The 26,559-nt window shown below is 37.9% G+C and overlaps 3 protein-coding genes and 1 pseudogene across 3 annotated transcripts; 2 read left to right on the top strand and 2 right to left on the bottom strand.

The window, feature by feature from the left end:
* The first annotated feature begins 274 nt into the window (after positions 1-274).
* LOC131162288 (uncharacterized) lies at positions 275-1,526 on the top strand. Its single transcript, XM_058118599.1, has 2 exons — positions 275-888; positions 1,472-1,526. Exons 1-2 carry the CDS (start codon positions 565-567, stop codon positions 1,499-1,501), a joined length of 354 nt encoding a protein of 117 aa, XP_057974582.1. The 5' UTR covers positions 275-564; the 3' UTR covers positions 1,502-1,526.
* A 90-nt stretch (positions 1,527-1,616) lies between these two features.
* On the top strand, positions 1,617-4,229 carry LOC131162616 (G-type lectin S-receptor-like serine/threonine-protein kinase At5g35370). Its single transcript, XM_058119225.1, has one exon. It carries the CDS (start codon positions 1,617-1,619, stop codon positions 4,227-4,229), a length of 2,613 nt encoding a protein of 870 aa, XP_057975208.1.
* A 16,675-nt stretch (positions 4,230-20,904) lies between these two features.
* Positions 20,905-22,221, bottom strand: LOC131162615 (wall-associated receptor kinase 5-like; annotated as a pseudogene).
* Positions 22,222-24,069: 1,848 nt separating this feature from the next.
* Positions 24,070-26,341, bottom strand: LOC131162287 (flavonol synthase/flavanone 3-hydroxylase-like). Its single transcript, XM_058118598.1, has 2 exons — positions 25,534-26,341; positions 24,070-24,834 (listed from the first exon to the last, which is right to left on the bottom strand). Exons 1-2 carry the CDS (start codon positions 25,992-25,994, stop codon positions 24,294-24,296), a joined length of 1,002 nt encoding a protein of 333 aa, XP_057974581.1. The 5' UTR covers positions 25,995-26,341; the 3' UTR covers positions 24,070-24,293.
* Between the last annotated feature and the right edge of the window lie 218 nt (positions 26,342-26,559).

The raw sequence follows: 26,559 nt of genomic DNA, 5'->3' as shown, positions 1-26,559 counted from the left end.
AACCACTGGATGAATAAATTTTCATTTTTCATTTTTCCATTTTAGGATTGTTTGTTTGATGAAATGTTAGGCATGTGCTTGTGCATGCATAGTTTTTTTAGCATTAATGGGTTGCATTTTTATTTTATCTTTGCCGAAATGTGTGACAATTTTGTTTGCTGAAATATAGTTGGCTTTCTATAGAAGTTCAAAGGAAATCAAACTGGGTTCTCTTGTTTTATAGACTGTCAAAATAGCAAAGCTCCCTTGGTTGCCAATGGACTCGTGAGTCTTGAGCGGGGGCAGTGGGGACTCTGTTGTTGTCCTGGGCGTGCATGGTGATTAATTCCCGAAAAAAAGAAAAGAAAAATGGAACCCACCCATGTCAAATGATCTCCTTTCCCCGTCCCCGTCCCCGTCTTCTCCTCTAAAGCCCTTAAACATCTCCACCGAGAAACGCCCACCCACCCAAACATTTTCTTCACAAACCCATGTCAGTTTTCCAGCTCTTCACCTCCTCCTCTTCTCAACAAACCCCTACACAGTGGGAATTGTGTGCACGGACGATTGCAATCGACCCATTCAATGCGTTCGTCCCAACATTCCCCTTTCGCAGCCAATTTCATTCGCGAAACGCTCATACTGCTTATATTCTCTGTTGCTCTTCTCTGCCTTCGCCTTCTGTCAAATCTCTTTTTACCTGATTTTCGTAGTCGCTGGCATCAACTCGTCGCCTTCTCCGAAGAGGCCGATGCCAAGGCTAGTGCTTATCCTTCCCATTTATGGCGAGCAATTGCGGCTTACGAGGATAAGAGGTTCTTTTGGCATTGGGGGATCGACCCAGTGGGGATTGCCCGGGCCGTCGTGTCATTTTCAGCTCGTGGTGGTGGTAGCACTGTAACCCAACAGGTAGCTTTGCTTGGTTTTTATTGTCGATTCCAAGTGTTCGATGATATTGCTGAATGAGCTTGATTTGTCGTTCGCTTCGTTAGAGCTTAATTATAAAAGATGTATTGTTTGTTTACTTGTTTTAAGCGGCAAGCATTGGTTTTTATTTATGTATTTTTCTTCGGGATCGTCGGTGCAGGGTTGCACACCCCCCCCCCCCCCCCCCCCCCGCGCCCTTCTTCTTTTTTTTATATTTTATCGTCGGTGTAGTTTACTTCTTACATTTAAAAATTAAACTAGTAGGTTAGTGGATATCGCTAGTTTTCATTTATAATGGTGGATATCATTTAGAAGAATCTGGAAAACGATTGTGCCAATAGAATTTAAAGAAGCCAAGACATAAAAACATTTATAAATGAAAACAGGCTGTAAGTGCATGAATCGTTAATCTTCTTGTGAATAAAAAACCACTTCCTCAGGTCTGACCTGCCATGAAATGGGCATTTTTTTACATACCCCGCTGACATTAGCACCGAATAGTAGCCATCTCTAACTCGGTCTGCAATCACTGTCAACTGTCAACTGTCAAGTTGGTGTTCTGCAGGGTCGGGGGTGGGGAGTGGAGTTTCTGTAGTCAACGCAAAACCCAGAAGCAGGAGTGGGGGAAAAATGAACTATCATAGCAGACAGTACCATTCATTAAACACACTTCTTTCTCTTGTCTGTTCTTTCCTTCATCTGGCATCCTCATGGGATCCTTACTGGTTTTCCAAACCATTTTCTTATCCTATTCCTTCCTCTATGTTCTTTCATCCTGTGAGTTTGTATACCCGAACTTCACTGCTTCAAATTTTCAATTTGTTGACCATGCTGGGGCGTTTTTATTTTCTCGTAATGGAACATTCAAAGCTGCCATCTTCAATCCTGGTGCCCAACAAACCAGCTTCTACTTGTGCATCATCCACGTGGCTTCTAACATTGTCATCTGGTCTGCTAACCGGGACACTCCTATCTCAAAATCTGGTAAGATGATGCTGACTGTCAATGGGCTTACCATGATCGATCAAGATGGCAGTCTCAAATGGTCTACTCCAGCATTACAATCATCAGCATCTGCATTAGTGTTAACTGATGATGGTAATCTTGTATTGCTTGATCAGTTCAACGATTCTCTTTGGGAGAGTTTTCATTATCCGACGGACACAATTGTAATGGGACAGAGCTTACCTGTTGGGTCAATACTGTCCAGTGGTGTATCGAGCTATAACTTGTCAACAGGTGATTATATGTTTGTCATTACTTCTGACAATGCAATAATGCAATGGCGTGGACTGACTTATTGGAAATTGTCAACGGAGACCAATGCTTACACAAACTCAAATTATCCAGTTGAGTTCATGGCAATAAACAACACAGGCTTCTATCTTTTTGGCCGCAATGGATCTGTAGTTGTAATTCAGGTGATTTTGTCTCATTCTCATTTCCGAGTTGCCAAGCTGGATAATTCTGGTCAGTTTATTGTCGGTAGCTTTTCGGGTTCTAACTGGAACCAGGAATTTTTGGGGCCAGTTGATGAATGTCAAATTCCTTTCATCTGTGGTAGGATTGGACTGTGTGCCGACAGCACTTTATCGAATACTCCTGTTTGTTCATGTCCATCAGGCTTCCAGGCTGATCCACAAAATACAAGTTCATGTGCCCCAAGTGATGTTTCTTATTCCTTGCCAGTTGCTTGTAATTCAACCAATGATCGTAATTTGTTGAATTCGTCTACATTTTCATATATAGGGCTTGGCTATGGAATGAAATACTTTGCTATTGATTTCTTGGAGCCAGTAAAATATGGTGTTGATTTATCAGTCTGTGAAGATCTCTGCTCGGGGGATTGTCGTTGCTTGGGAATTTTCTATGAAAATTCATCTGGTTCTTGTTATATGCTTGAAAATGAACTAGGATCCATTATGTCAAGAAGCACAAGCAAAAATAGTCAGCTGGGCTACATTAAACTTCAAATTGGAGCTTTGCCAGCAGACTTAGATCATAATGACAGATTCAGCAATCGAGGGAAAATATTTCCAATAATTGATCAAGTGGTCTTACCCATCGCAGGTTTCTTCCTGTTGGTTGCACTAGGGTTCCTCTGGTGGAGAAGACGTAGACTTTGTAAGGCTAGAGAGAGAAAATTAGGCTACCCATACTCACCTTCTTCGGGAGAACGGGATGCCTTCTCCATTCCAGGATTACCTTTGAGGTTTGAGTACAAAGAGCTTGAGATGGCAACTGATAATTTCAGAACCCATATTGGATCAGGTGGATTCGGTGCTGTGTACAAGGGTACACTGCATGACAATACTGTTGTGGCAGTAAAGAAAATAACCAATTTAGGCATTCAAGGGAAAAAAGAGTTCTACACTGAGATTGCAGTCATTGGAAATATTCACCATGTTAATTTGGTCAAGTTGAGAGGATTTTGTGCCCAAGGAAGACAGCGCCTACTGGTTTACGAGTATATGAATCGTGGCTCATTGGATCGGACCCTCTTTGGGAGTGGGCCAGTTTTAGTGTGGCAGGACAGGTTTGATATAGTGCTTGGAACAGCACGTGGGCTTGCATACTTGCACAGTGGCTGTGAACATAAGATCATACATTGTGACATAAAGCCAGAAAATATTCTCTTGCATGACCACTTGCAGGCGAAGATATCTGATTTTGGTCTTTCAAAACTTTTAAGCCCAGAGCAATCCAGTTTATTCACAACAATGAGGGGCACTCGCGGCTATCTTGCACCTGAATGGCTTACTAGCTGTGCAATCTCAGAAAAAACTGATGTTTACAGTTTTGGAATGGTGCTACTTGAAATTCTGAGTGGAAGGAAAAATTGCTTTTTACGAACTCAAAGCTATAGTGTTGATGATAATAATAGTTGTAGTGGCCACTCAACGTCATTGGGGTCGAAAATTGTATATTTCCCACTATTTGCATTGGAAATGCATGAGAAAGGAAGGTACTTGGAGCTCGCTGATCCCAGGCTGGAGGGCCGAGTGGAAAGTGAGGAAGTGGAGAAGTTAGTGCGTGTGGCTTTGTGCTGTGTTCATGAGGATCCAGCATTAAGGCCAGATATGGCTACTGTTGTTGGGATGTTAGAAGGTGGGATTCCATTGGTTCAACCAAGAATGGAATCTTTGAACTTCTTGCGTTTTTATGGGCGTCGATTTACTGAAGCTTCAACAATAGCTGGGGGAAGTGAGCAACACAATTTTATGATATATCCACGGGCAAATGCTTCTCTTACAAGCATGACGAGTGGCTCACATGCTTCTTTCTCTTATGTTTCATCACAGCAGATTTCAGGGCCTAGATAGTGTTGAAAAGCTGAGGTTATTTTAGCCGAGGTAGTGTGACTGAACAGATGGGCATGAATCATTTGCAATTCAGAGGTCCACTCTGCCATCACATTCCTTTTCCATAGAACTTAATAGTTGTTAAATCTTTTAAGAAACCAGCATTTGGATTGCCTTTTCCATCCAAATTATTTTGTGGTATTAAGTGTCACCTGATCATACAAGAATATATTTGGCAGTTCCATGTAGCCATTGTGTTATTTTTAATGTTTAGTTAAACTTTATGATTTTGCATGGCTTGTTTATTATTATTATTATTATTATTATTATTATTATTATTATTATTATTATTTTGAACTTGTCACATGCAAGCCAGTTAGCATGGTAATGGACCATAAATAAATTCTCTCTCTTATCCTAAATATAATAATTAAATAAACATATGGGAAAAAAACATGGAATATAGGAACACTTATAGGAAAAAGCATGGAAATAGTGGATACAATGTTTAGAAGGAAAATTAACTTGATTTGCCTTAAAAGATGCATTAGGTTGGGAAGAAAGTTAGAGAAATTAAAAAATCAGGATTTATACTTTGATTTATTGGAAAAGAGAAACCTAAAAATGGGTGGGAATTATGGTAGACAAAGACTTAAAAGATAATATAGTAAAAAAATAGGGGATAGGATCATTAAAATCAAGATAGATTTAGGCCTAGAAATAGTAAATTTTGTTAATGCATATGCTCCCCAAGTAGGCTTAGTAAAAAATCTAAAAAGACAATTTTGGGAAGATATGGATAGTATTTTACAAGGGATACCATTGTCGGAAAAAAACATTCATAGGAGCTAATTTGAATGGAAACATTGGAATGGATGATGTTAAGTTATTAGAGGATATATGTAGGACATGGATATGGAGATAAAAATGAGGTTGGTGATAAAATTTTAGATTTTGCTGTGTCTTATGATTTGTTTATATTGAATACTTGCTTTATAAAAAGAGAAGAATACTTAATAACTTTCAAGAGTGGGCAAAATAAAAGTCGAATAGATTTCTTCTTAAATAGGAAGGGGGGACTGTCTATCTTGTAGGGATTGTAAACTTATTGCAGATGAAAGTTTGGCTACATAACATGGAGTCCCAGTATTAGTTATTAAAAAATGGAAGAGAAAGAGTAATATAAATCAACACATGAGGACTAGGTGGTGGAGTTTGAAGGGTGGAAATATAATAAAATTCAAAGATAAAATGATTAAAGTGTGTAATTGGACAATAAGGGGGAAGGTGGATGTGAATACTATTTGAAATAAGATGACAAACTCTATCGTAAAGATAACAAAAGATATTTTAGGTGAATCCAAAGGAAGATGCTCAGGTAGTAAAGAAGGTTGGTGGTGGGATTAAAAAGCCCCAAAAGCCATTAAGACGAAAAGAAATTGGTATAAAATATGTCAAGGTTGTAGAAATGTAGTAAATCTTAAAAAATATAGAGGCAAGAAAAAATGCAAAAAAGACTATTAGTGAAGCTAAACATAAAGGTTATAATGTTTTATATAATAGACTAGATACAAAAGATGGAGAAAGTAATTTTTATAAACTTTTTAGAGTTGGAGAAAGAAAATGTAGAGATTTAGGTAGTGTAAATTGTATAAATGATGAAAATGATAATGTTTTAACTAGAGAAGAAGACCTAAAAGAGAGGTGGCGAAGATACTTTGATAAATTTTTTAATGAAAATCAAAACAAAAGTGTTAAGATTTGATTAAAATGAATGACCTAACTTGTAGATAGGTCTCTCCCTCAATTTATAATACAAATTAAATACATTTTAATGGCAATAATATCCTTACTAACTCTCACTAATTAACATACTAATACACTCAATAATAATAATACTAAAAGACATATATAACCTCTAACACTCCCCCTCAAGCTGGAGAATAAATGTCATAAGCTCCTAACTGGTTACAAATGAATTTAACACGAGCACCCCCAAATGCTTTGGTAAACAAATCAGCAAGTTGCATGTCTAACTTCACATAAGTGGTTGTAATGAGCTTTTGCATAAATTTCTCTCGAACAAAGTGGCAATCAACTTCAATGTGCTTCGTCCGCTCATGAAAGACTGGGTTGGAGGCAATATGAAGAGCAACTTGATTATCACACATCAACTTCATAGGCTGAGAATGCGAAAAACCCAATTCTTCCAACATGTTCTTCAACTGGACAAGTTCACAGGTAGTGTGAGCCATAGCTCTATATTTTGATTTAGCACTTGACCTTGCCTCCACAATTTGTTTCTTACTTTTCCAATAAATCAAATTACCACCAACCAAGATACAATATCTGTGGTGGATTTGCGATTGAAAGGCAGTCCAAACCAATTTGCATATGTGGATATAAGTGTGACCCTGATCACGATATAAAAGACCTCTCTCAGGTGCACCTTTGAGATATCTCAAGATGCGAATTATTGCGTCCCAATGACTTGCCCTCGGAGAATCTAGAAATTGACTCACAACACTTATGGCAAAAGACATATTCGCCTGAGTAACTATGAGATACTTCGTCTAAAACTTTGTCTGTAGAAAAAGTTGGGGCTCTGAATACCTTTATCTTCATCACTTGTAATAATAACAAGAAGGATCCTACCAGATGAAGTACGACGATAAAACATGAAATGATCCACAACACATAGTTGAAGACCAAACTCAAGTACTATAGCACTAAAACGACCAAACCATACTCTGGGAGACGGTTTTAAACCATATAAAGCCTTCTTGAGCCGCCACACTAAGCTTGACTCCTCCTAAGCAACAAACCCAAGTGGTTGCTCCATATAAACCTCCTCCTCAAAGTCGCCATGCAAGAAGGCATTTTTCACATCTAGCTAATGCAAAGGCCTTTCACAAATAGTAGCCAAGGAGATGAACGGATGTATTGATGTAAGTTTGGCAACTGGAGAAAAAGCATCAAAATAATCCAGACCATATACCTGAGTGTATCCCTTAGCACCAAGATGGGCCTTTAGACAAGCCATGGAACCATCAGGGTTTACTTTCATAGTGTAAACCCAATGACAACCAACCTCCGACTTGTTAGGAGGAAGAGGTACCAAGTCTCAAGTACCATTGTCATGTAAAGCATTCATCTCTTCAACCATAGCATCCTTCCACCTAGAATGGGCTAAGGCTTCCAAAGAAGATTTAGGAAGGGTAGTAGATGATAGAGCAGTGACAAAACAATAATAGGAGGGTGATAAGGAGTCCTAAGAAACATAGTTAGAAATGGGGTGTTGAGTACATGTGCGTGTACCTTTCCGAATAGCAATAGGAGGATCAACATCATAGGTAGTATGATCATGAGATGAGGAAACTAAAGGTGTGGTATAGAAGCTAGAGGGGATTCGCTTCCTTAGAGCCATCGTCGTGAATACACTTGCAAATTAAGATGATCAAGGCGATGAGAAGAACTCGAACTACATGGAGACTCAGATGGTTGGTTGGACAAGGACAATAACGTAGAATCTGGAAGATTAGGCAAAGGAGGAAACTCATTGAGCTCAAAAGCGCTCAATGATTGGGTGTAGTAAGGTGTAGATTCAAAGAAGGTAACATCGGTAGAAACAAAGATGTTGTGAATGATCTCGGAATTGCACAGAGGAATTTAAACGAAGCAAACAATGAAGAACGAATATGGAACACACACACACACACACACACACAGTATATCTGAAAGCAAAACTTAACAACGCAAAGATTTGCGTGGTTCGGAAAAACCTACATCTATAGGAGCAATCAGAAAAGGTTTTCACTATGAGAATGTCAAAGAACATAATATAATACAATATAATGATCTTCCATACTCAGAATATACCCAGAATGGTATATTTCCACCCTTTCTACTGCATTTCCCGTCCATACCTCTTCAGCCACTTTACCCTTTAGTGATGCCCTTGGTGATCGGTTTATCAAGAAACAAACCATATTAACTGCCTCGGTCTAGAAGTTATTCGGTAGTCCTACATTAAGCCTGAGACATCGAGCTCTTTTAGTTAGAGTTTGGTTCATCCTCTCAGTTACACCATTTTGCTGAGGTGTTCGGCGAACAGTGAAATATCTCTTAATGCCCTACTGCTCACAAAATTTCATGAACCTAGAATCAGCATACTCGGTCCCATTGTCTGACCTGAGGCATTTGATTATCCTCCCTGTCTGATTTTTTAGTTCAGCTTTCCACAAATTAAACCTGGAAAACATATCAAACTTGTGCCGTATGAAGTATACTTAGATTTTTTGTGAGTAGTCGTCAGCAAAACTCACATAAAAAACTTGTCCACCTCTTGATGCTACTTTAACTGGTCCCCAAACATCAAAATGTATGTAATCAAGAATGCCTTCTGTCTTGTGAATAGCTGATTTAAATTTTGCCCTATTTTGTTTCCCAAGAACACAAATCTTACAAAAATCCAGCTTACATGTTTTCATACCTTTTAAGAGTTTCCTCTTATGAAGTTCTTTCATACCATGTTCACTCATATGCCCAAGCTGCATATGCCACAAAACGGTTTCATCAAATTCAGTATCTACAATTGCAGTTCCACCTACAGCAGTAGTTCCCTGCAGTGTATAAATATTTCCATCTAACTTTTGCCCTTTCATCACCGTTAGATTACCTTTCCACCCTTTCATAATTCCACTTTCAGACTTTTCATTAAATCCATTACAATCTAAAGTGCCAAGTGAGATGAGATTCTTTCGTAGGTCCGGTAGGTGTCTTACATTACTCAAGATTCTCACAGGACCATCAAACATTTTAATTTTAATACTTCCAGTGCCAATGATTTTATAAGAGACGCCATTGCTCATAATAATTGAACCTAAATTTACCAACCTGTAAGTGTTGAACCACTCCTTGTTTGGAGTCATTAGGTAAGAACATGGCCGAATCTAGAATCCATGAGTCCGTGAGGCGATCCGACCCCGACAAAGCTGAAAGTATATCACCATCACTGCAAATTGAATTTCCTTTTTGAGCTACATTTGCTAATTTTGAAGTCCCTTCATGCTTTTCAGCATTTCCTTTCTTCCAATCCAAACACTCCGATTTAATGTGCCCCTTTTTACCGCACTTACAACACTAGATATCATTTTTCTTCTTGAATTGAGTTTGAGATTTTTGACTCGATCCATTTTTAAATTTTCCTTTCTCACGATCATAGTTACCTTTCACCACAAGTCTTTCTCCGTGTAAATTTTCTTCTTAGATTTTCAACCTTTGATGAAACCCCAACAAGGCACATGTCACCTCTTCAAGTTTAGGGTCTCTTTCCCCCATGTAAGAGTGGTAACTAACTTTTCATATATGAGAATCGCTAGCAAGGAATTTAGTAGCATCAACGCCTTATCATCCTCTTCAAACTTCACATCAACACGCATTAATTCACTTATGATTTGATTAAATGCATTGATTTGTTGATTCAAGTTTGAACCATCAACCATCTTAAGCCAATAAAGAAGCTGCTTAAGAAATAATTTGTTAGTAAGGGATTTGGACATGTACCGACTTTCAAGCTTTTGCCAAATAGCCACAAGAGAATCTTCTTCAATGACATGATAGAATACCTTGTCGGTCAAATATAATCATATTGTAGCAACAACCTTTGCCTCTAATTCTCTCTAATTAGCCTCATCAATACCTTTCGGTTGAACACCAAATAAGGCCTTCACCATCCTTTGCACAAGCAAATCTTTCACTCTCCTTTGCCACAAATTGAAATTTCCAGTTCCATCAAATTTGACAACATCAAACTTTGTAGATGAAGTGCTCGATGTCATAGCAACAACGCTCTGATACCAATTGTTGTGAATGATCTCAGAATTGCACGGCGGAATTTAAACATAGCAAACAATGAAGAATGAATATGGAACACACACATGCAGTATATCTAAAAGCAAAACTTAACAATGCAAATATTTATGTGGTTTGGCAAAGCCTACATCCACGGGTGCAATCGACAAAGGTTTTCACTATGAGAATGTCAAAGAACACAATACAATACAATACAATGATCTTCCACACTCATAATATACCCAGAATGGTATATTTATAAACACTTTGGAGGCTTCCCTCCAAACACCCAACCATATTAACGTTCACATTCAAATTTTGAAATTTGCCTCGCTACCCTGAGCAAACCAGTCGACTGATTGGGCCAATCAGTTGACTAATCCAAACAGAATGTAATTATCTGCATTCTGGATTAATCAGTCGACGGTTTATTGCTGCTCCTCTACACAAGTGATTTCAAATATGTTTTCTTTCTTTGTTGATGCACTCAATCAAGTATATGAGCCACAAAAACACAACAAAAAAAGGGATGCAACATAGGACTATAACCACGATATCCCTTTTGAGTATATGAGTGGCTTTGAAAGACACATTTTAAAGCACGAAGATCCAATTTATCCACCTAGGAGTTAGTTGATGAACAAAGGATACACACCCAAATATACGAGGAGGAAGAGAAAATAAAGGTGAATCAGGAAAGAGAATGGCATAGGGAATTTTACCACTAAGAACAAAGGATGGTATTCTGTTAATCAGATAACAAGCAGTAAGTACAATATCAGTCCAAAACACTTTAGGTAGAGTGATTTCAAGATGTCTATTTTTCTGCTTTGCAATGGGCAATCCCATTTTGTTGAGGAGTTAAGAACCGTTTCTGGTTGTCTTGTTGTTTGGAGCATTTCCTTGAAAGATAACTTCTTTCTCTCCCATGGTTTTGGATCTAATCTTAGGGGTTGCCAAACTGGCTTTGCATCCCAGGAAGAGATTTCTGGAAGATCAACTGATCTTCTGGGTTTGGAGGGTCCTGCTCCTGAGGATTCTCCTATAGCAGATTTTCTTTTGGATTCTGCTATAATTACTTTTTCTTGAGCCAATTTTTTGGCATTTAGGTGTTCTACCTTATCTAGCCTCTTATTGACCTTTTCCTGTATCTTAGCTACATCGTCTTCTGTCCAACTTTCTTTTAACAAGAGTTTATTCAGCTCTTTCTGAAATCTCTGAATATCCTTAGTTATGCTTGATAAAACTTTTGTTTCATCTATGTCCTGGAGGGCACTCTACACCTCTTCATAGTCTTTAGCAATATATCTTCTTGATATACTGCTACGAACATGAGACATTTGTGGATCTACTATCATACTAAACTCTCTTATTTTATCATCATAACTTTTGGCAATCTCTTTTATCTTATCTGTGATAGATTTTATATCACTCATCTTTGTAAGCAAGATCTTGTCCGTCAGACTCTTTACCTAAAGTTCTGTGGAATTGTTCTAACTGTCACTCGCACTGCCTAATTCTAGATTGATAGAGACTTATCTGTTCTTCAATCTCTTTCAGGCATTTTTCTAATTCTGCTTTAACTCTCTTTAGGTCTATTACTATAGGATCTGACTCAAAGTTGGTTCTATAAGAAGGTAGTTTAAAATACTTTTCTAACCACACTTGTTCAATTAGAGTCTAGTAAAATTTGATACAAGATTCAGTCGTAGCTTTCTGATAATATAACCCTTTCTTACTGTCCATGAAGCATTATGTTGCTCCAATGGCTCCCAAGGCTCTGATACCAATTTTTCTAAAGGTTGATGATCTCAACTAGACTATCGAGACTCTACTAATTAGATCGTTATAAAAATGAAAGGGGAAAGACTAAATTAATAAAAGCATCAATACCTATCTTGTTTCTCCAAAACCTTTACGTTGTTATAGAAGGTAATTCTTCGATCCCATCACTGTGCTAGTGCCTATATGGTGCCGCTATGTCTCACCTTCGGGCTTTTCCAGGTAAAATAAGACTTCAACCCGCATAAAAATGTTTGCTTAGAATGGAAAATATTTGAGAGAGAAACTTTTGAATGAAATGTTACTTCTATTAATTTTTCCTCTTTGAACAAAGGGTCGAAGCTTCTCTTTAGTAGGCAAGCATGCTACTTGAGGATAAGCACAACTCTTGCTTTCTCAAAGCAAATGCTAACATAAAGCAAGGATTCTTACTTTAATAGAGTAACTTTAATAAAGAGGGGACAACATATGTTTTGTTGACTGATATGACCACATCAATTAGTCCGATCATGTGGTATGGGATGTAACGACCTGCTTATCTAAATATAAAATGAAACATAATAAATAAAATAGTCAACCCGAACCCGTGGGTAACGGGGACACCTGTCAATCATAGCGGAAACCTAAGCATCAGTAAATATAAATCACTTTCTCAAAATCATAAAATACATAATACTGGTGTCTACTATAATCCCATAATACTGTGTTTATATACAATCTCCAAAAATGTCAAAATAAACATAGGATCATACAACAAAAATCTCCTGATCCTAGTACAACACTTATCCTCCTAGCGGGGTAACTTAATAACTCAATGATGGCCACGACCCGCCGGTCTCTCAGGGTCTCTTGAAAAATTAATTAAGTTTGGGGGTGAGACATTTCTCAGTAAGGGAAAATAAACTAAATACAGCTGTGTGGCAACATGGACATTTAATGATAATATAGATATACAGTACATTCTTCATACTAGAAAACATTTATCATTTAATAACTGTGAAAGCATATACTTTCATATTTTATAAATCATACTAATCATAACTATCTGGTATAACTAATAATACTAAAAATATACCTAGGATAAATAACTAACTGATGTCATGTATTACCCCCCATGACGGGTTGTGCAGCCCGAAGGCGGGACTCGACAATAGCTGGTCGACCACTGCCGAGTCAAAAATGTCTGTAAGTACGATGGGCCTGCCACACCCTGGTTCGGACTGCCACGTGGACGTCTACTCTCTACACTGAAAGTCATATTGACTATCCATCTCCCACACCCTCGTGGGTTGGTTAGCACCAATCTGATCATAGATATATGATCTGTAAACTACGATACCGTGCTCCTTAACTGAACTAAACTAACATTCAGATTCTGATAACATATAATATATGATAATATAGCGTTTAACATAAATAGATTGATAGTATTTCTATAATTTCATAAATATGGCCTCGTGCCAAACATTTCATAACTACGGTCTCGTGTCGAACATTTCATAAATACGGTTTCATGTCAAAATCATACATAAAACACGGCCTCGCGCCGCCTATCAATCATGGCCTCGCGCTAAATATCTCATACATATTATTGTGGATAATAAATCAATTATCATATATTTTCAACATCATTTGTACTGTAATAGTTCTTATTCCTGAAAATATGCTTCATTCATAACATTGTCATATCATAATATCATTCACATAAAGCAATATTCATGTCACACATTTGTTATATAAAACCATACTTCATATTCTAAAAGCATAATTTCTGGCATCTCATACACACACACACACACACACACACACACACACACACACACACACATATATATATATATATATATATATATATATATATATACATTTCAACATAATAGTAGTATTTTCTCAAATATGCATTTCCTTCGTAATATACAGATATAATACATGCTTTCTTGAAAATAAATTCACTAATAAATAATAATAATTTGCATGGAAAAATCACTGCTTTAGTTTATTCCTTTACCTAACTATTGAGAAAAGCCCCTATAAACTCTGGTCTCACATCCGTAAGATTTTCTACTCAACACTTTGAAATCAAAAACTCGTAGAACTAAACTTAAGTATTTTCACGTGAATATCATTTCTTATAACTGTTGTAAGACCAAATTTCGACATAAAAAGTCTTACCTCAACTCAGAAATGATTTTCAGTAGAGTTCCACCAACAATCCGCTCCGACAGATATGCAGAGAACTTCTCCAGGATCATCGTGGTAGCCTCAGATTGTTGATCCGGCGAGCGATGGAGCCGGAATCGAAGAGAGAGGAGAGAGAAACCGAAGGGGGAGAGAGAGTGTGATTTTTTTTCTTAATTTCTGCTTTAAAAATCCGAGTTTTACTATTTATAGGACCGGATTCGTTGATGAGACACGTCACTTCGTCGACGAGTCATGTAGAAAGTTCGTTGACGAACCTGCACCTTCGTCGACGAATTTTAGACTTCCCCAAAATCCTCTCTCGGTATCTTCTCATCGACGAAACTTGACTTTGTCGACGAGGCCCTCTTATACCCTCGTTGACGAATCCCATTATTATTTAAATATCATTATTATTATTCGGGTTGTTACATGGGATATGATGTCTTTCTAGACTAACATCTGGTGAATAAAAATTTCTTATTCTTAAAGATTTTTAAGGGCTTCAATGACTTCTTCATCATTATTTGTCTTAGTGAGTTCTACTAAAATCAATTGGAGTTCATTCTTCATTGCTTGAATTGATGGGAGATGACATTCCCAATTTCTGATTTGGCTTATCAGTTTTCTTGCTTCGATAGCATAATTTGCTAAGCTTGATTCTTCATATTGTTAAAGAAACCTTACATCAATTGCTACCAGAGTTTCATAATCTACGAAGAGCACATAATCTAAAATAGTTCTTGCTTCTAAAAGACAAATTCCCCACAAAATTTGAACCATTTCATAAAACTTTCTGTGTTTATGGAAATCATCCCAATCTAGTTCTTCTTCTATGAACTCTGAAATTGATCTCTCTTTCTAATCCTCTAGGAAAAGGTTCTAAAAAAGAACTCTTCCAATATTTAATTGAATTGGTTTTATGTATCCAACCCACCATAATGTTCTTGGATCGATGAAGTTTAATACATTCTTTACCATTGGTGGTAAGAAATTAAAAACTTGCCCGATTTTTTTGAACCCAAAAAAACTAAATATCTCCTAATCTAAGGGTTCTCTGAACCACAATTAAATTTTCAAGATTGATATAGTTAGGAATCTACAATTTTGGAATACATAATCCTGTTCTTTTCCAATATTGCTTTAGCTCTGGATATTCCTCAACACCTATGATCGCTCTGGTTGTGAATAACCCTTTTTTTTGAGTTGTCTCTCCATAGTTACTTTTACGATAATTTGCTAATGTATGAGGCTAGCCATATAATCCTTGTTAATTTCTTTGTAATCGTTTGAAATGGTTTCAAGTTCTTCGACCATTTCGATTACTTCTTTAACACTTTTTGAGAAAAGTGCATTTACTAGATTTACTAGTAATCCCTCTAGAATTTCCCTTTAATCTTTCGAGATTTCTAGAGTCCTTCCTAGAAAATCTTCAATAATTTTGTTGGAGGAGAAATCCTAAGTGTAAATTAGACAGTAGAAAGTAACAGCCAGATTGAAGAAATCAAGACTTTGCTTTCAGCAACAACCATTGATGGTTGGACAATGGATATTAGATTCAATATCCCAAGCCATGGCATAGAAACTTGGATGGTAGAGTGAGCATATAAGTTCGCAATTTCCACCTTAAGGGATAATGCAGGAAATTTTTGGTAAATATTGTAGAGAAACTCATATGTGAGTGCAATCATCCTAAATACTATTCATACCCTAGATGAGGTCATAACTATTATCGCAGATGTCCTCAAACAGGAGTTTGTTGAATATTCCTTGATAGACATAGGAGAAGAGTTGGTAAAAAAAGCTAGGATGACCATCACAAAAATCCAGATTTGTGATATGTGCTATTTCAAAGAATACCTTTTTGAGTTTCAACACTAGTATTATCAACTAAGGCCTCAGGACCAAGCATATGCCAAAGAAGTTTTTGTGCAAAAACTATCAGGCAGTTAGCCAGGATTGGTAGTTTAAGCCATAAAACAAAGACTTGAGAGAGATACAGAAGTATTAGACACTCTCGGAGTTAAGAGTTGAGACAGTAAGGCAGATAATAAGACTTTACTGTATGCAAAGACATGTCTTACAGGATGTAAGAAATATGCCATATATGAATCCAGTATGTTGTCCCAAGACAAGTGGGATTGCAGGAAGATATGGTTGCGATAAGAGAACAGTAGAAACTTCAAAATCTATGGAGCCTAGCTATTCAGGAGGTCAATGCCATCAAAAAAAACCAAGAAAGAAATCTTGGAAAAGATTTGGCAAGAGGAGCAGTTTAAGAAGAGAACCCAAAGCTCCAAGAAAGAGATATCTTAGACCTAATAAGATCAAAAAAGATGTTAGGGAATCTATCAAGAAAAGATATGGAAGATATCTTAAGTGCCCACAGGGAAAAATCTCTTTCAGAATGTAATTGTTGTTGGTTTTGTGGCAAGAAGGGTCACAAGGCTAATGACTGCCCAGAAGCAGAGAAGAGAAAGGGTAGTCTCAAGATCATCTTGATGGAAAACTCTTTAGAGCTTCTGTATGAACCTATTTGGGGAGAAGTAGATTCATATGATGACAATGTCTATTATATTTTTTCAGAATACTGAGATACTGAAGGAGAAGATTTAGAGGAAGAAATTCTAGAACAATCTCCTTTCCATCTTAAGCTAAGCCAATTTAGATTAGTAACGATGAAGCCAATATAAAATGTACTCAATCTAGTTCCATTAGCAGGATTAGGAGAAGATCTAGTACATTCTGCAAAAACGGAAATCCTTTCAGGAGGAAGAGATTCCCAAGAATGGAGAATGCCTTTAGCCAGTTGGGTTGAAGCATACCATACCTCATGGATACCTTACAAAGAAACTATAATGGTAATCAAGAAAGTGGTAACTACAGAAGTATCCAGTACGAATGTAGGGACATTTGTAGTTACACTGTTATCTACACAAGAAGTCCAGAAAGCCACAGATAAAAGGGCAAGATATGTCCATTATGGAATTATCCAAGTTGGAATTGATCCATTAGTCAAGAAAGGACAAGATTTACCCATCCTTGTAGCTTTCATGAATGGAAGCATTCGTAATTTTGGTTGGTCCTTACTAGGAGGAGCGAGGGCTAATTTGAATTCAGGAGCAGCCTGAATCAAAGTAATACTAGATTTACATGTAGATCTTCAAGACAAAAGTGTAAAGAAAACTCTGCAGATAAAAGTAACTACAAGAGGATGGCAAAATATGTTAGGATGCAGTCCAGGCAGGAGATGCATTAGATTGATTGCCAAATTGTATTTAAAGTTCTATAACACGAGAAAGCCAGCTCTTAAAAGAGGACTTAGTAGGTTTACTCAGCTCTTCAAGACAAATCAACCAGACTCAGTCAAAGGATTATAACTAGAGAAAGTTTAATGAAATGGTTGAAAGTTTGTGGGGAATTTATCTTTTAGAAGTAAGAATTGCTTTAGATTTTGTGCTCTTCTTAGATTATGAAACTTTGGTTGCAATTGATGGAAGGTTTCTCCAACATTCTGAAGCATTAAGCTTAGTAGATTATGCTATTGAAGCAAGAAAATTGGTAAGCCAAATCAGAAATTGGGAATGTCATTTCCCATCAATTCAAGCAATGAAGAATGAACTCTAGTTGGTTTTAGCAGAACTCGCTAAGACAGATAATGATGAAGAATTCATCGAAGCCCTTAAAGATATTTCAAAATAAGAGATTTTTATTCACCAGATGTTAGTCCAGAAAGACATCATATCCCAAGCCACATGATCGGACTAATTGATGTTGTCATATCAGTTTATATTATCTTTTGTAAATCATATTATCTCTATTTTATTTTGTTAGGAATCTTTACTTTATTAAAGTAAAAGTGGTGAGTCAGCAAAGCATGTGTTGTCCCCTCTTTATTTAAGTTACTTTATTAAAGTAGGAATCTTTGCTTTATGTCAGCATCTGCTTTTGAGAAAGCAAGAGTTGTGCTTATCCTCAAGTAGCATGCTTGCCTATTTAAGGGGAACTTAAACCCTTTGTTCGGAGAGGAAAAATTAATAGAAGTTTCATTTCGTTCAAAAGTTTCTCTCTCAAATACTTTCCATTCTAAGCAAACATTTTTGTGCAAGTTTAAATCTTATTTTGCCTGAAAGAGCCCGAAGGTGAGGCATAGTAGCACTGTATAGGCACCAACATAGTGGTGGGATTGGAGAATTACCTTCTACAGCAATGTAAAGGTTTTGAAGAAACAAGATAGGTATTGATGCTTTTATTAATTTAGTCTTCCCTCTTTCATTTTTATAACGATCTAATTAGTAGAGTCTCGATAGTCTAGTTGAGATCATCGACCTCTATAGAAATTGGTATTAGAGTTTATAAATCCGATTCCTAATCAATTGGAAGCGTACCTTCTAGCGGGTATTGCATCCATGGGAACTCTCGCTTGTGAAGAGTTTTGGCCAAGCAGGACTCTCCGCCCATAGGTGTTGGCATCCCTTAGGTAAGGATGTCCAACAAATTTGATAGGTATCTTTTTTCTCCACGCCCTCCTGGGAGTACCCATTGGAGCCATTTATGAGGCATATTGATGGATCAATTCCTAAATAGATATGTATTTGCATTAGTTAATTAATGTATCCCTGCCTTGGTCATATCTTAATTTTTTCAAAATTGTCGTATTGCTATGTCAATATCGAGGTATCGTATCATACCTGTCCCCATGTTGGTATTAATGCTTCTTAGCCCTTGGCCTATGTTTGATGCTACAAAGATGGGAGATAGAACCAGCTAAGAGCATGGTAGGAGGCTGGCTGGTCCCTTCTAACGGACTAGGAGTGGCTAAGCAATGAAATTCTCGTTGAATGCAGTTTTGTACTGTGCAATCCTAATCGTTACCCCCTTACTGTATTCCTTGACAGGAATAGCGGGGCTAGACTAGGCATTTAGGCCTGCCTAATCGATTGGCCCAACTGCAATTTTACCCTGTTGAGTTTTTCCCTCTCTAACCTGGCCCAATATAGAATCAAAATTGTGATATTGGGCCTTCTTAACCAACAGGCCCATCAGAAGTTTTTAAAGGCCTTTATTATTCTCAAGCAATTGACCCATGTCTATATTACTCGTCAAAGACCCAGGCCCTACTCGCCCGACCCTCGTCATCCCATCGTCCATGCTGAGAACCCTGGCCGCCTCTGGTCTCACCTCCTCAAGCCGAAAACCCTTGCTCAAACTTCCAGAAAAAAGATGAGAACCCTTGTGAGAACCATGTTGCTGCAACCAAAGAAAATGGAACCCACTGATTGCGCTGCTGACTCTTCTCAAGAACGAACAGAGCTTCAACCTTCCCTGCTTTGTCCAACCACAGATCGAAAGATTTCCCTTTGATCTAGACTGAATGAATACCCATCGTCGATAAATAATACCACCATGATGACGATCTAAAGAGCGCGGAGCGATTGGGAGTTGTTCGCACGAGAGAGAATACCATTCGCGAGAGAGGTTCTAGGTCAGTTCATTTTTCTATTCTTTGACTATGTCTCTTCCTTCATCACATGTTAAGGCTATCATAAAGCATGCTTTAAAAATGTATTGGAAAGAGTGCCCTAGTTTTTTTTCTGAGAAATGAGATATATTTAAAATACACTCTTAGATTATGGACACAAACTTTGGATGTACGTTGAAAAATTGTTCGGATAACATCAGCATTGCGGATGTGTATGAACGAGCTCCTTACAGAAATACTAGTGACACTTTTGACATTTTTGATTTTATCATCTGTGTCACCAAGAAATTTTCGAAGCCAAGATTATGTCGTCCATGAAAATCATGTTGGTTCCAAAGTATATACCTAATATTTAAGGGTAAGGACAACCCTGGTTGCCTTACCAGTATGAGGGTACGACTTTGACCGAACGTTCGACTGCAGCTTACCCCCGCAACGAAGGCACAACTTTTCGTTCCCTTGAACTACATCCTGCTTTCCTTATTGGATTCTACTTGTGCATTCTTCTCCTTCACCTACCTTCCCTTCCATCACTACCTGACACCACCATCTGGGAACTGAGGGATTTGCATCTCTTCTGCCTCTAGATTGAAGACGAAATTCCTTAGCTAATTTGCAGAAATTGGGCGCTAAGCTTCACTGACCTGGCCAAGCAAAATCTGATAGACCATATGCAAACCAGAGAGAGAGAGGCCATCACGCTTCCACTGTTTTTTATTATTGTCTTATTCTGTTTTTTTATTCTTTTTGTTCGAGGATTTATTGTTCTCCTCTTTGTATATTCTTTGTGTTCCAATGAATCCATCTTCTGTCATCATAAAACAAAAAAAAAAAACAAATGAAAGGCAGATTATACCTGAGAAGACACAGGAAAAATCACCTGAAGACTCCCCAAAACCCACACACTCAACATCCCACTTATTAGAAACCTTGTAATCCTCTAAAACACGAGGCAAAGAAGCAAGCCCTTCTAATTCCCTATTATTTAAACCACATCAAAAATGGAAATCTCAAGACAATCTGATGTCTAGCGCTATGTGGTTGCTGTAATAACTAAAATATGACTGACACTGTGACACATCTAATAACAAAATTATTTTTAAAATTAAAATGTTAGAAATATTAAAGATAAGTTTTACCTATATTTACCCCCAAAAAAAAAAATATTTGCAATCTAATTTTTATAAAATTTTAGTATGGTTATCTTTTGTTATTCTGCATATGCTTAAACCAATTGATAATACCTTGCATATATATATTTTGATTTTTTTTTTTTGATAAAATAAGAATAAAGTGATTTAATTAAAGAAGAAAGAATGTAGCAAAATGAGAATAAGATACCCTCTTATGAAGTAAAGTTAAGAACAAGATTAAAAATAAAATCAAAACAACAATGCTCTCCAATCCTGCTGTAAATCTAAAAAAGTATATTTTCCCTATAAAATGCACCCATTCAGACAAAATTGCCCACAACACAGCAAAAACTGCATGTCTTCACAAGGCTTAAGCATCATTAATTTGCTCCCCTTTTGATCTCAAGCATTGCTTTGCTAATATAACAACTTCCTTAATTTGCTTTGCATTTTTCTCAATTATCGTTCCACTCTCGATAACTTCAAACAAGCGATCATCTTTCATTGAAGAAGCGAAGAATGTAGCTAGATTTACTTCTTGCTTAGGTCTATGGAAAGAGAGTGCCTTCTTACCTATGAGTAATTCAACCAAAACAACCCAAAAACTATAGACATCACTTTTCGTAGTTAGTTTATTTGATTGCAAGTATTATGGATCCAAGTATCCAAGTGTCCCCTCCACCATTGTCACCAATTGAGCCCGATCTTTAGGGACTAACCTTGAAGCCCCGAAATCAGATACTTTTGCTCTATTGTAGTCGTCAAGCAATATATTGGTGAGACTTGATATCCCTATGAATAATGGGGATGGAAGCTGCATTGTGCAAATATGAAATGGTCCCTGCAGTTACTGTTGCGATAGTCAAACGAGTTTCCCAAGTAATATAAAGGAATGATCTGTCTGCACAATTGAGATGGTTGTAAAGTGTTTCATTGTTGATAAATTAATAAACTAGAAATGAAACTCGTCTCTAAACAACATCCCAAGAGCTTCACCACATGCTTGTGTTTTATCTTTGAGGGAATAATCATTTAATTGATGAAGTGATCAATTTAGCTCTCATCAATTGTTGTGGATTTATTGATGGCAACAACTAGTTTGTTCACAATATCTCTTTATAAATAATTCCTTGGCCTCCTCGACCTAGGATTCTGCTTTAATCATAGTTTGTTGCCCTTTTGGGGTCTATTTCCATGAAGATTTTGAGTGTCTCTATAGATCCTTCATGCTTTGAATACTAGGCGGAGGATTCTGCAATCCTAACTGAAGAGGCTAGGGTTACGCTCAGGGAAGAGGAGGCCAAGAAATCTGGGTTGGGCCGCTTATTCCTTGTTTTGGATCTAGGTGGTTAATAAAAAAAGGAGCCTCCTTTTTAACTAACTTGGGCCACTTAATAAATGCTTCAAGCCCTATTTTGGATGTTAAGGATGGCTCGCTACATCTAGCCCACTCTAAGAAAAGAGTGAATGGGCTAATCGCCTGACAGATCCTGTTAATGGACAGTCCCAATTCCATATAATTTTTGGTTCGAATAACTGTATGAATGCTATTGCTGTTGAGAAGCCTATAGAAAATGGTAGCCATCTCACAAATTTAGTGTGAAGTTTCAAGTAGGTTCATTTTTTAAAGTATTAAGTGCAAAATTTGGGGATTTTTGTTCAATCTTGTTTTCTGTTTTTCATATTTCTTGGTAATTAAGGGTCTGTTTGGGTCAAGGATTTTACGAGGGGTAAGGAAAGGAAAGGAAAAATAAAAGGAAATTTATTATCAGTTATGTATTAGCCTTTATATAAGCTGTTTGTTGATCAATGAAGTAATGCAGAAAACGTGCATTCTCTGCTTTCTTTACTGTTATTGTGTAAAAGCTTCCATTATTCAATTTTTTGTTTGTAACAACAGTGGTATCATAGCGGGGTTTTGAGGAGAGGAAAAAGTGCAATTGATGGCTTCCGAAAGTTTTGTGCAGCCAGCCATTGCATGCTTTGATGGTCACTATGACCATTGGGGCGTTCTCATGGAGAACTTCTTGAGGTCCAAAGAATATTGGATAATTGTTTCTAGAGCAGCAGAACCAGCAGAAGGTGTTGTGCAGACAGATGTGCAAAAGATGGAGCTTGAAGTGCTGAAGTTGAAGGATCTTAAAGCAAAGAATTATCTTTTCCAAGCTATTGATCGCTCAATCCTGGAGACCATCCTTTGCAAGGACACCGCCAAGCATATTTGGGATTCCATGAAGAAGTACCCAGGTACAGCAACAGCTAAGAGGCAGCATCTTCAAACACTTCATTCGTAGTTCGAAATGCGTTGAATGAAATCAGGAGAATCAGTTACAAACTATTTTTCAAGGACAATGGCAATTGTTAACAAGATGCGGATCCATGGCGACAAGACGGAGGATGTTTCTTTTCTGCATTACTTCATTGATCAACAAACAGCCTATATAAAGGCTAATACATAACTGATAATAACATGAAAATAGGCACTACCCAACATTCAAAACAGACTCCGATTGACTAGGTAAATAGAAACAAACTCATTGACAATCCTAAAGACTAGAACAATCCAAACATGCAAATTACTAATTTCCTCAATAGCCTCTCCCTTAAACTAATGTTCTAGACGTAATATCAGTTTAAGGGAGGGATTGTTAAGGAAATTAATAATTTGCATGTTTGGGTTGTTCTAATCTTCAGGATTGTCAGTGAGTTTGTTTTTGTTTGCCTAGTTAATAGGATTAATAGGAGTCTGTTTACCTAATCAATAGTAGTTTGTTTTGAATGTTGGGTAGTGCCTATTTTCATGTTATTATCAGTTATGTATTAGCTTTTATATGGCCCTTTGTTGATAAATGAAGTAACGCAGAAAATGTACATGTTCAGCTTTCTCTACTGTTATTGTGTAAAAGCATCAATCTTGCAAATTTTTGTTTGCAACGGCATCTTATGGAAATTATCTTTTAGAATATATATTAAATTAGAATATCAGTTTTTTGCACAAAATAGCCTCCTAACTGTGGGTGGGCTCTTAATTGTCCAAAATGATTCATAAACAACTCTAATCATATTCAAAATTCAATTTACAGTTTTGGGATTATAGTAATATTTGGAGAGAATTTGGATTATATTGAATTTTAATAAAATATAATATAAAATTATATTAAATTTGTCGAAATTTACTCAAATCTAAATTATTCTATGTACGCCCTTTATTGCATTGATGTCCATCATTTGCCCCGAAGAAAACTAGCTATTGATTGGGTTAAAGTAATCCAATTTTTAATTGGTTGTTCTCCAATTGTAGAAATATTTAGTGGAACTCTTCCAGCATTTGAGAGAGAGAGAGAGAGAGAGAGAGAGTTTTGGGAATTGAAGATTAAGAATTGAGACAATTTTGAAGGCCCAAACAAATATAAATATGCTCTGGGACTGCTCGTTCAATAATCAAATTTTCAATGTTATTTTTTCCATTTCTGAATTGAAGAATCAAATAGATAGATGGACAGACAGCACAAATGAACTTGATCGAAAATCACGTACATTAAAGGCCAAAGCAATGAATCTGCAAACTCTCATTGATCTCCTGGCTTTAATTATTAATTAAGTGTAATAGCCATGCTAGCTAGCTTGCTCCAATGCTCCAATATTAATCATGGAGATCTATTGGGGGAGCTTATTGAATTTGCGGTGGCGGTACTCGGCATAAGTTTTGGTGGAGTACTTGACGGGATTCTCATCATCCACCAGCTCCGGCAGAGGGCCTATCAACGCCTCGTGAGGCGGCGTGCAGAACACAGCCCACGACATTCTCATCCTCTCCTTGTTCACCAAACTCCTATGCAGCACGCTCTTGTACTTGCCGTTGCTCAATACCTCAATCTGATCACCGACGTGGACAAAGAGGGCGTCGGGGAGATAGTGGACCGACACCCAGTTGTCGTCTCTGAAAACTTGGAGGCCGGGGACGTCGTTGGAGACGAGGATGGTGAGGGCGGACATGTCGGTGTGGGGCTCCACCCCCAGCGCCAGCTCCGGCTGCGGGCACGGCGGATACATATTTATTTTCATTTCCACTTCTATGTCTTTGCCGCCCAACTGCGACTCCAGCACCTTGCCTTCCAGCCCAAGCCCCTCCGACATCAGCTCCAGTAGCTTGTATGTCACTCTGAGTATCTCCTTGTTGTATTCTTCCGTCACTCCCCTGCATACATTCATTGTGTTTGTGTTGCACATTGTTAACATGTTACGAGCCATCGTCAGAATCATTACACAAATCTACATTTCTAAAAGCTTTTAATTTCTCGATTGGACGCCTGCAGGAGGTTTTGAGAGAAGAGTTGAAGCAACAATCCATTATTCCAGTGATTGAGGTCCATAACTGTTACGAATTTACGTGACAAGGAAAGAAATGAGAGATACACAGCCACACAGGTTAACTTACCTGTTCATTTTTTCCCCCATAAGCATTTGCTGTTCTGCTTGCCCACAATTAGTCTCGTGACAGGAATTTTCTTTTGAAATTATTAGATTAGTTGTCAAACTACGTTATGATTCTTGGGTCTGCTATCTATTCAAGTTCAACTTTTGACAAATGCTAAATTATAATGACTTGTCGTTTCAAAGTAATAAATAACGCTAATTCATAACACCAAGTAATAATACTTGATTAATTATATAGAAATAAAACAGTAGAGTTCTTTTTTTTTCTTTTTCTTTTTTATAAAAAAAAAAAGTTAAAAAAAGAAAAATTCATATTTCATTTGACACAGAAATGATTGATATGAATAGCACCCAAATTCACAACAGTTGATTTAGCGAAAATCTAACCACTCTAAATTTATTCAGTGTCCTGAAAGCCTTAAAAACGGATAAGGAAATCAAGCAAATTATTGTATTGTACCTATAGGAAGGAGGGTTCTTGGGCCATGTCTCATGGTTCACTTTAGAAGGCGGTGACATTAGATGAAAGAAGTAATCAATCCATTCCAGCTTCTCCTCCAGGTTCTTCGTCATCTTCGTCCCGTACCCTTCGAACTTCCCCGTCGACGGATCGTTCGCGTATTTCTCCTTCTCCTCCGGCGGCAGCCGGAAGAACTCCTCTCCGACCCCTTGCAGCCGCTGGATCAACGACGGCGGCATCCCGTGATCCGTAATCAGGAAAAATCCCCACTCTCTGCAAGCCTTCGACACTTCGTCGACGACCAATTCGTGCGGCCGATCAGGCGACAGCGAGATCACCGGCACCGCCACACCTTCCACCGCGCGGCTGTTCTCCGGGCGCTCGTGAGCCGGCCGGACGAACCGAGCCGGCAGCTGGCTGAGTTCACCGTAGGCGAGCGCTTGTACTCTCTGAACTTCCATTGTTTGTTTTCTCTGCCCTGCGCTCAGTGCTTCACTGTAACCGCAGGCGATGTGGGTTTATAGCGACGAGTTTTTTTTTTTTTTTTTTTATTTTTAATTTTCCCGTGGTTATAACTGGGCGACGCTCACCTGTCGGTCCAGCAACCCCTACCATAATTTCAATATCTAACTTCGCCCTTCATGGCCATGCCGTCCAAGATTTGTGCTGAACATTTTCATCACTGCCTGTGCTTTTGACACGTGGCAGAGACCCACTCGTCAGGGATGGTCGTCGTATAAAACGACGTCATTTTACTGTCGGGGAAACTGGGTTTGGTCCAAGTGGGCGCAAGAGTGTTTGGTGCCCACGTGTGGGCTGTGGTAGACAACACCTAGTCTTTTTCTTCTGGCGAAACCAGGGCTGCGTCAAAGAGAAATAAGGAGAATCCAATCCAGCGGGGCGGTGGGCTGTGGCGTGGGTATTATTCGGTCCCCTGCAGACATTCTATTCCAAATTCATGTGAAATTTGTGGCATGCAGGGTTGCACTTGGTCTGCTTAATAGGATTTTTGATCCATCACTAGGA

The sequence above is a fragment of the Malania oleifera genome, chromosome 8, assembly GCF_029873635.1.
Source record: "Malania oleifera isolate guangnan ecotype guangnan chromosome 8, ASM2987363v1, whole genome shotgun sequence".
Taxonomy (NCBI): domain Eukaryota; kingdom Viridiplantae; phylum Streptophyta; class Magnoliopsida; order Santalales; family Ximeniaceae; genus Malania; species Malania oleifera.
This window is presented reverse-complemented; position numbering and strand designations above follow the sequence as displayed.

What these genes read in the sequence shown, in the direction of transcription:
- LOC131162288 (XM_058118599.1), top strand. Translation starts at nt 565, where the DNA reads ATGCGTTCGTCCCAACATTCCCCTTTCGCAGCCAATTTCATTCGCGAA. An exon ending in GTAGCACTGTAACCCAACAG is followed by an intron (nt 889 to 1,471) that starts GTAGCTTTGCTT and finishes GGTGTTCTGCAG; the next exon opens with GGTCGGGGGTGGGGAGTGGA.
- LOC131162616 (XM_058119225.1), top strand. Translation starts at nt 1,617, where the DNA reads ATGGGATCCTTACTGGTTTTCCAAACCATTTTCTTATCCTATTCCTTC.
- LOC131162287 (XM_058118598.1), bottom strand. Translation starts at nt 25,994, where the DNA reads ATGGAAGTTCAGAGAGTACAAGCGCTCGCCTACGGTGAACTCAGCCAG. An exon ending in AAGAACCCTCCTTCCTATAG is followed by an intron (nt 24,835 to 25,533) that starts GTACAATACAAT and finishes GAATGTATGCAG; the next exon opens with GGGAGTGACGGAAGAATACA.